The 10,012-nt window shown below is 47.3% G+C and overlaps 1 protein-coding gene across 2 annotated transcripts in view; it reads left to right on the top strand.

Annotated features, from left to right (window-relative positions):
* THOC5 (THO complex 5) overlaps positions 1-7,302 on the top strand; it is a 23,504-nt gene extending 16,202 nt beyond the window's left edge. For both annotated transcript variants that reach the window (XM_006762061.2, XM_015562880.1), the window contains 5 exons: positions 425-528; positions 651-738; positions 3,061-3,176; positions 4,058-4,248; positions 7,105-7,302. In XM_006762061.2, the coding sequence (XP_006762124.1) occupies positions 425-528; positions 651-738; positions 3,061-3,176; positions 4,058-4,248; positions 7,105-7,168 (563 nt within the window). In that variant the 3' untranslated portion in view covers positions 7,169-7,302. The remainder of the gene's footprint in view (positions 1-424; positions 529-650; positions 739-3,060; positions 3,177-4,057; positions 4,249-7,104) is intronic.
* The last annotated feature ends 2,710 nt before the right edge of the window (positions 7,303-10,012 follow it).

Here is a 10,012-nt window from a genome sequence, read left to right as displayed (position 1 = left end):
TTCACGCTGGAACAGTTCTCCAGCCTTTCTCCCCTCGAGGAGCTGACACAGAACACTTCAGTCTTTTCCTCCATCAAGGTCAGCTATGGAAACAGCCCTCTCGGCGACTCGATCTAATTAACCGTCACTGCTGCAGCGGCACTGTCATTGGTTTTGGCTGGAGGCTCTTGTTTTGCTGACTGTCATTTGCATTAAGGATAAAGCACCGTGAACGCTGCTACTGGGTCTGGCCACAAGCACGTAGCCCTGGGTGAAGTCAGGTTGATGTGCCTGCATTCCTGGCACATGTTGACCTGGGCACCTACTGAGTGCCAGGTGCACCTAGACGTCTGGCAGAGTCATCTGAGCCCCCTAGAGGATGCTGGTTACCTGACTGTGGCACCTGATTTCTACCTGTGACCCCACCTGTCTTGCTCTCTTTTAGAACATGGCATTGTACCAGTTACTAGCGATTGCCACTACCTCTTCCCTGCAAAGGTTGTCTCTCGCCTGGTGAAGTGGGTGACGATTGCCCATGAGGATTACGTGGTAGGTAGAGGAGTGACGGGTCATCATTGCTGTCCTGGGGACTGTAGGCCGATGTCTCCACCAGGCGGGCAGGAGGTTTTAAAGGAGCCAGCCGTTCATTCCTTGTCCGTGTTGACTTCTAGGAGCTGCATTTCACCAAGGACATTGTGGAGGCAGGACTGGCTGGGGACACCAATCTCTACTACATGGCACTCGTGGAAAGGGGCACAGGTAATTTGTTCTGCTCATAACAGTGGTTCTAGGCAAGGGGAGTGGCTGAGAATAAGACATTCCTGGAAATTGCCCAAAGAAAGCGAAAGATTTGGAATCCTGCTGCAGGACTTGGCAAATAGTAATGAATGTGACAGCCACCGTTACGTGAGCACTTTATCTCATTTAATCCTCATGACTGTCCTAGGGATGGTAATATTCTCATTTTATAGGTGAAGATGTTAAGACTTAGTCATAAACCCAGTCTGACCTCTGACCCTGAGCTCTTGGCTTTACTGCTCTCTAGAATCGGACACCTGTTCTTACCCTCATCCCAGAAGGACTGGCGTGTCTCAGGTTGTGAGGTGCGGGTGACAGGACCTTCCTCCCTGTCTGCAGTTTCTGCGCTCACTGGAGGCATCAAAACTGCGATTCCTCACAGGTGTCCTGGCATCTGATTCGCCGGGCTTCCTGCTTGGGCCACCCAGATACTCCTGTGATGCTATCGCCCGGCCTCCGCCTCGGCAGGCCTGGCTTGGACCACAGGATCGGACCCCCGGGGCTTGGTGCTGAGGCCACAGGGTCCGGGGACTTGTTGGTAGTTTTTTCTTCCCTTCTCTTTTTCTTCGTGTGTTTTTAAAAATATTCTGAGGAAATTACGTATTTCAGATACAGTGAGGCTCTCAATCCCACTTTATGCTCTCCTCATGGTAGGGGACTACTATTTAGAATTTGTGCATTTGCTGCTGCTTTTTTTTTTTTTTTTTTTTTGAGGGGGGGGGGAGGAGGGAGGGAGAGAGAAACATCAATTTGTTGTTCCACTTATCTATTCACTCATTGGTGGACTGCTGTTTATGCCCTGACCAGGAATTGAACCCTCACCGTGGTGTATTGGGACGATGCTCTACCAACTGAGCTACCCAGCCAGCGCTTTGCATTTGCTTTTCATCCTCTCCTCTTTTAAAATATACTTTTACCTCATCTCTATGCAGCCCAAAAATTTATGAAGCCCCAAGGGTAGAAAGTCATTGGAAAACATTACTTCTGCTTCCTGGTTGAGCAGATGAAAGCTTGGAATCATAAGTACTCTAGATTCATACATAAAATGAATGAAAATTAAAATTTTCATTAGCTGTATTGAAGAATTTGAAAAATTAAGTTTGGAATTTAAATGAATAAGTGGGCAATAAACCCAAGTACATATATATAATCTTTAAGTCATACAACAGATCGGTTTGAAAAGTTTACGTAATATAGATCAAAAAGTTGTTGAATAGAGTTCAATCCAGAAATATATACAGACTACTGCGACAGGCAACACAACAGTAAAGAAAGGAATCACTTTATAATAAATGTTTTTGTGACTGTTGGGGAAGACTTGTCTTTTTATTTATTTATTTTTAAAGCATTACAAATTTACAAATAGTAGTACATATGTCTCCCTTTTTTCCCCATGAGGAAGAATTGTCTTAACCCACACTTTCTTGCCCGCTGTTATTTGAATTACTGGTGTGTCAGAGAGTTCTTTTTTAAACCCTCCCATAAATAGTGAAAAAAGAATGGCATACTTAGCCCATTGGTGGAGATGATAAATGTCATCCTGTTGAGAGTGGCAAAGACTTCCCCCAGAGAAAAAATTAATATGTTAAAAAAATACAAATATTTCAGTGAATGATTATGAACACAGCGCTGACATCAGGCAGTTAAAGTCAGCACTGCTGCATTGCACCTGTTTGATCTTAAGAAGGTTTCTCTTGGAGCCTGAGTTTCTGTATATGTACAGTGGGGATGATAATAATGGTACCCATCTCAGAATCATTGTTAGGATGAAATAAAGTGTGCATAATGGCACAGTGCTTGGAAACAGAATAAGTACTCAATAAATGTTGCCTGTTAACAAGTTTCTACATAACAAAAATATCTAACAATAAAAGGAACAGAATAGAGAGGATAACTTTGGTATAACAGCTAATACACAATATTGAAAAAACAGTAAGTCTTTACCTGGGAAAATCCTTAACTTGCTGGCAAATAACTGTCAATTAAAACAAACTTCTGTCAAAGGACCAAATAGAACTCAGGCAAACCCAGTGTGGACTAGACTCTGGGGAGTCCACACCCCTCTGCCTCCTTAGAGGGACCAGCGTCACAGGCATCACGTCTACAACCTGGCAGTTCCACTTCGGAGATTCCAGAACAAACATAAAAGTCATTCAGTACCAGGATATGCTCTGGAACACTCGGATTAATAAGGGACCTCAGAGCTAGCCTTAGGGGTCCGCTGGGGACGGTGCACGGCTGCCAATCTGGGTCACAACTGATTTTCCTCCTTTCCCTTCCCAGCCAAACTCCAGGCAGCTGTGGTGCTGAACCCCGGCTACTCCTCCATCCCACCCATTTTCCAGCTCTGTCTGAACTGGAAAGGGGAGAAAACCAACAGCAATGATGACAATATCCGGGTAAGGCCCTGCTGGGGTGACAAGAGGAGCAGGAGGAGCCTCTCTGGGGAGCTGAGGGCTGGGACACGGGCGTAATTCCTGGGACAGAGGAGCCCGCCAGGATTTAGAGACTATATTGGAGGCTGCATGCTGTAATGGAAGGAACCTAGACCCATCTCAACCAGTTACCTAGTTTGAGGTCCACAGGTTTCACCCCACTTACAAATTAGGGAAAATATAAATACCTGCCTTGAAAGGTGGTTGTCATGGCTTCTGTGCAAATGTGAGCTAACTCAGAAGCATAGGATTGCTGGAATGAGATGAGTATGAGATCATTGCAGCTGTTAATTATTATTTTTTAAAATATATTTTACTGATTTTTTTACAGAGAGTTAGGGAGAGGAATAGAGTGTTAGAAACATCAATGAGAGAGAAACATTGATCAGCTGCCTCCTGCACACCCCCTACTGGGGATGTGCCCGCAAACAGGGTACATGCCCTTGACCGGAATCGAACCCGGGACCTTTCAGTCCGCAGGCTGACGCTTTATCCACTGAGCCAAACCGGTTAGGGCGCTGTTAATTATGATTATGCCTGATGACTTGATTCCGTGGTGGCCTTAAGGCTGTGGAGCATGTTTTTAACCCTAACTCCTTCTGACTTGGACCTCAGCTTGAGATTCCTTCTCTACACACCTCCGTCCTCTTGGCTGTGGCTGTGCAAGGCAGGGAAAGCAGAATCAGGAAGACGCCATGATTTGAGGAGGGGGAGCCTTAGGATAATCCAGTCCAGCTTGATGTGGTGTGCGCTAGCTCCTGCACAGGCCCAGCTGCCGCTCTCTGGAGCCATCAGACCCAGCTGTCTGAAGCTTGTGCTGAGTGTCCGGACTTCCCACTCTGTAGGCCATGGAGAGCGAGGTCAACGTGTGCTACAAGGAGCTGTGTGGGCCCCGGCCCGGCCATCAGCTCCTGACCAACCAGCTGCAGCGCCTGTGCGTGCTGCTGGACGTCTACCTGGAGACCGAGATCCACGATGACAGCGTGGAGGGGCCCAAGGAGTTTCCCCAGGAGAAGATGTGTCTGCGGCTTTTCAGGTGAGGGGAGGGGTCAGAGTGCCAGGGACCTCCAGTCCTGCCTCTCACGGGGATTTGGGGCAGAGATCAGAGCCTGGCATAGAGGACGTACCTGTTCCCAGGTGCACTGATCTCTGTTCACAGAGGAATTTAAAGTCCCGCTGCCGAAATTCCTGGGGAGAGCTCGCTGCCTCTTTCCTGAAACTTCCTGCAGCCGGGCTTACCAGCCTGGCCCAACTGTTCTTCACAAGCACCCTCTGAGGGGGGACACCCCACCCCCACCCCCCACTGAGTGAGCAGCACTGAACCATGAACCAAGAGGATTTGGCTGAATTTTACTTTCCTTGCTTTCTGTACTGTCCAAATCAGCCTTTTATCTATGTCACCTCCACCAGGCCTGCGGTGCTCTTCCTAAGGTGTCCACACGTCTTTGAGAATCACAGCTTTAGGCAGTCAGCTTCCCATCAGGAGCCAGCCTTGAAGGAAGACAAACACAAGTACAGATCTCTGCTCTGCTGCTCACCTTGGAAGAATCACTTCAGCTCAGCCCTGAGTCTATTTCCTAAAGGCTGAAGGAAATATAACCTTCAGGCTCATGATAAATTAGCTCTAATTTACGTGAAGTTTCCAGCATGGTTCCTAGCATAGACCGGGGCTCACAAAATGCCAACAGGTCCTGACAGCTCAGTATTTAGCATGTCTGCTTTCCTAGGACTTCTAGGTACTTTTCCTGTCGCTTTGGGGTCCTCTCTCGCTTTCGTCCCCTCACTCATGTTCTTAGAGTCCATTCCAGAACTCCCGAGTTCATATTGCTCAGGCATCACTTCTGTTTGGGGCAAGGGCTTGGAGAGGAATGGTGTCTGGGAAGGGGAAGGGCTAGAATCTGTTTCTAATCAGGACATCCCCCTGTTCCCTATCAGTCTAAGAGGTGCCTTATCTGCCTCTCACCTCAGGCAGCCAGTCCCAGCCTGGGGAACGTGTCCCCAGCATCCTCCTTGCTGTGTCCAGCACCTCCGCCTGGGTGATTTGTGGTGCTATCTGATAATAACCAGCTCTAACCCCCAGTGGCTGCTGGGAGGTGGTGCTGGTGCTGGATGTTGGTGCCTTCTAGGCCTTGCTCTCCCTCGTGGGTCTGTGTGAGACCTCAGCTCTTCCCACCCTCCCAGCCTGCTGTAACGCATTCCTAAGGTGGGATCTCTCACATGGCCAGTGTTTCTTTTCTGTTATCTAATGGTTCCCCAGGGACCCCTTTTCTGAAGTGCTTTGTATGTCACCCACGCTGAGCTCTGTGAGGGCATTGGAAGGTGCAGCTTTGGCCACTCAGATCTAATTAACTCCATCACTGGTGAGGGGTGAGGTTCTTGACCTAAAGTCCTGACCCTTGGGATCAAGCCAGGAAGCTGAACTTTTCTTTTTTTTAATTATTTTTTTATTTTATTTTATTTTTTTTTAAATATATTTTATTGATTTTTTACAGAGAGGAAAGGAGAGAGATAGGGAGTTAGAAACATCGATGAGAGAGATACATTGATCAGCTGCCTCCTGCACATCTCCCACCGGGGATGTGCCCGCAACCCAGGTACATGCCCTTGACCGGAATCGAACCCGGGCCCCTTCAGTCCGCAGGCCGACGCTCTATCCGCTGAGCCAAACCGGACTCGGCTTTTTTTTTTTTTTTTTTTTTTTTTTAATGCAACAGTTTATTTAGCATAGCCAGTCCCAACATTCAGCACAAAGAGTTTACAGAGGCTGGTGGATACCTTCAGGCTGCAGGTTCTCCATCAGACGTATGCTTAGTCTTGCCCAAATGACAGTGCCTTCTGGTGTTGGGAGGTATATGACCTCATGGTTACGAGCCAAAGCTTTGGGGCCAGAAAGACCTAGGTTCAAATTGCTGTTTCTACCTGTGTGATTAGGGTCTATACTTAGTCTCTTTGAGCTTCGGATTCCTTGCTGGTAAAACAGCATTCACTTCAGGTATGGTTGGGAGGGTGAAATTAAACCAGATGGAGCATATGAAGTGCCAAGCACAGTGCAGGCAGAATAAACCCACACTTAGGTAAGTGGTTTTCCTGGTGTGGGAATTAAAACCTTTTTTCTCTGTTTCTACAATTGCACACGCGCTCGCGCGTGCCCACACACTCCCTCCTACCTTCCCTTACTCAGACCAAGATACAGGGTGTTACCTAGTGGTTACTACTGAATGTCAGTCATAGGCAGATGAATAGAGGAGGCCCTTCACCTGGACATCAGTTACTGGGGAGCTGTGTGGAAGGGGATCCTGTGTGAAGCTCTGCTTGGGGGCCCGGGATGATAGCTGAAGCACCTAAGCTTCATGAGGTCAAGGCTTGGTGTCAGACCTGGTCTTGGGCTCTGCCACCTTCTGACCGTATAATGCTGGGCAGATAGTTTAACTCCTTGAGACTGTTTCTCCACCTGTAAAACTTACAAAATTACAGCAACAGCATCTAACTTTGCAGATTCTTTTCACCCCCTGACTTCAGAGTCCTACCTCCCTCCTGCATGGGACTTTCCTTGCAAAAGAGGTTTTTAAGTTTTTTCCTTTATTTTTTTAAATTATAGAACTAAACCATGTTTATTGTTAAACATAGAAACAATAATCAACAGTTGTTAAATATATTAGAAAGTGAGGGTGCTCACATCCTCTCCCCAGAAGTGCCCATTGTCAGTGAGGGCCCTTCCAGGCCTGTGTTCATGCATTTGCAAGCATATAGACATTTTTACAAAAATGGTATCACACCTTACATATTGTTCTGCAGTCTGCTTTTCTCACACATTTATTTTTTCCCCTAACAGCTGTACAGTATTGTGCGGGTAACCATAATTGCTTCCGTCCCCCTTCTCCTATTTCTCTAGGGGCCCCAGCAGGATGAAGCCGTTTAAATATAACCATCCTCAAGGATTCTTCAGCCATCGCTGACCTGCTCGGCCTGTGGTTTCCCCTGGGCCCTGTGCTGTGCGTCCGCTTCCTCTTCTGTTCCACATGTGGCTCCTGATAGTCTCCAAAGACAGGTTTTATATTTCTAGCCAATTAAAGTGTCATCTGACGAAGTGGCCTTTGTCTAGTGGCTCTTTTGGGAGGAGGGGGTGGCTTTGCAGTCTGTACGGGCCAGTAGGAGCCACAGCACGGTGTGAAAGAGCATTGTGGGTAGACTTTCTCAGGGTGGCCAACCCCACCTTACTTGTTTCTGCTTTGGGCAGCCCTCATTATCTAGGTCAAGCATGTCAAACTCAAGGCTAACATCAGCCAAGTAAACGAGGCATGGGGCCCACGGGCCGCGAGTTTGACATGCTTACTCTAGGTATTTATTATCCTGAGTCCGTGCTATTCGGAGGTGGAAGGGGAAACCCAATCAGCGTAGCACAAAACCCAAAGCTCTTCTTCCCCCTCCCCTCATCTCTCCACTGGACCTGTCATGTCGGTGTCTCTCATGGCCACATTCTCCGATCGTTGCATGTCATGAACGTCTGACAGTGCAGTGCACATAGGAGACAAATACATCACAAAGAATAATTGTAAATCGTGCAGGATTTGGTGAAGTCGATGAGTGATTTTGGAGACTCGCATGCAGAGCTACCACCCAGTGAGGCTCTGGCAGAGTGGGGCCAGGTGGCATCTGAGAATCTTCATGATGAAGACAGGCTGAGTGCCTCCAAAAATAATGATTTGACTCTCAAAGGATTAAGAGAAGTCCTGGGAAAATAGGTAACACCTTCTAAAACGTTTGCAAAATTACCTCTTTGTAATCCTGCAAAAGTCGAATGAAATGAAAGGTGGCATCAAGTGTTCTTGGGCAGGTTCATCTGAAAAGTTACACTCCTCCAAATCAGTACCCTGTTCATTCTTTATTCATTTTAACAAGTCAGATATAAAGATGTAAAAATATGTAAGAATTATTACCTAGTTGCAAGTATAATCTAAAGTTTGCTAGCTATAAGATAAGTTTCTTTCAGCTTTATTGATATATAATTGACATAACAATGTATAAGTTTAAGGTGTACAACTTGATTTTTTGTATATTGCACAATGATCACCAGAATAAGTTTTGTTTATGTGTTAAGAACTTTTAAGATTTACTCTTAGCAGCTTTCAAAAATGTAAATTTTATTTATGTGATAGTCCCAATCAGATGTGTTTTTTCTCCCACAACATACTTTGAAGTTTGGTCCCAATGTACGTGTATTCACTCTAAGTGGACTTGTACTGATTATATCCATGTACTTGGATAACACGGACCTCTGGTATAAAAGCTATTATTCTCCTGTCCTCTCAGCTGATAGCTGAGCACCCAGAGACAAGGATTTCTTTTTTTTTTCTTTAATATATTTTATTGATTTTTTACAGAGAGGGATAGAGAGGTAGGAACATTGATGAGAAAGAAACATCGATCAGCTGCCTCCTGCACACTTCCTACTGGGTATGTCCCCACAACCAAGGTACATGCCCTTGACCGGAATCGAACCTGGGACCCTTGAGTCTGCAGGCCGACGCTCCATCCACTGAGCCAAACCGGTTAGGGTGACAAGGATTTCTTGAGGAAGAACTGGGAGACTCCTAGCCCTGCGAGGGCCCTTCATTTTATAGATGGAAGCCCGAGCCCGGTGAGGTGAGGAGAAGGGCACCTCCTATGGCTCTTAAATAACTTCCACTACCTGTGCCTCTCCTTCCCCTCATCCGACATCATCCCTTTGAAATCCAGAGGTAGACACTCTCCAACCTAGGGGTCCTTGAACTTCAACATGTAGGAGCCACCTATCCCAGGAGCCAGCTAGCAATGCAGTTTCCCAGGCCCCACTCGAATAGGACACAGTTAACCCAAGATGGGCTTGAGGAGTGCATTTTTAACGAGCTCCCCAGTGCACATTGCCTCGTCTCTTTTTGGAAGTTACTGTTACATCATTTGTATTGGTGACGCCTCAAATAATGCAGAAGGACCCCCTTTCTCTGAGCAGCTCCCCCTCTTCTGTCTTCTGCACCTCGGGCAGCGGTATGCGCTCTGGTTGCTTCTTCCTCTCCACAGAATGCGTTCTCCTTGTCTTTTCTCTGACCTACTTGCCTGGGACTCTCCCTGCCAGCATCCCCTTGGTCTGGCCACCTTCAGGCCTTGCATCTCACCGCCTGTGCTGAATAAGATTGAAATGGGGCCTAAAAATAGTTCTTTAATGGCCTCTGCATTGCAGTCTCCACTGCGTCCTTGGCTGGAAGGCAGCCAAACTGACTCAGCACAAAAGCTTGTCTCTGGTAACCGGTAGCCGGGACAAGGTTGCAAACAGCTTGTGAAGGCTGGAGGAGGCGTGCTTTCCTGGGCAGGGATGTCAGAGCCTGTCACCCTCCAGAAGAGAGTTTTTCTTCCTCGGAGGAGAAGGCTGAACAAAAGGATCCTTTGGCTTTAAGGAGAGGGTTTTAAAACCAGTGAGAAACACAGGACAATCCAGCCCCTTTGAGCTGCCTAACGGAACCATTTGTGCCTTGGTTGGGCAGACTAGGGGCGGGGGCTTGACTTGTTCCTCCCCAGCCAGAATTGGCCTTCCCTCTCCTGGGACACATCCCAGACTCCAGGCCCTTTCTGGCGTTCTGCACCTGGGAGGGATCGGCCCAGGTTCCTTGCCTTTTTAAAGCTGCCAGCCATGTTCCCGATTTCTCATCTTCTGGTCTCTCCATTGTATTCTTCCCAGCTTGCCCTTTCCTAACTTTACAAATAAATCCAAAGACCCCTTTTATCCACACCAGCCCAGTGAGAACCAACCCCTGGACTTTTCCCAG

This window comes from Myotis davidii, unplaced genomic scaffold (assembly GCF_000327345.1).
Source record: "Myotis davidii unplaced genomic scaffold, ASM32734v1 scaffold478, whole genome shotgun sequence".
Lineage (NCBI taxonomy): Eukaryota > Metazoa > Chordata > Mammalia > Chiroptera > Vespertilionidae > Myotis > Myotis davidii.
Note: the sequence above shows the minus strand (reverse complement) of the source record. Positions and strands in the feature narration are given on the sequence as shown.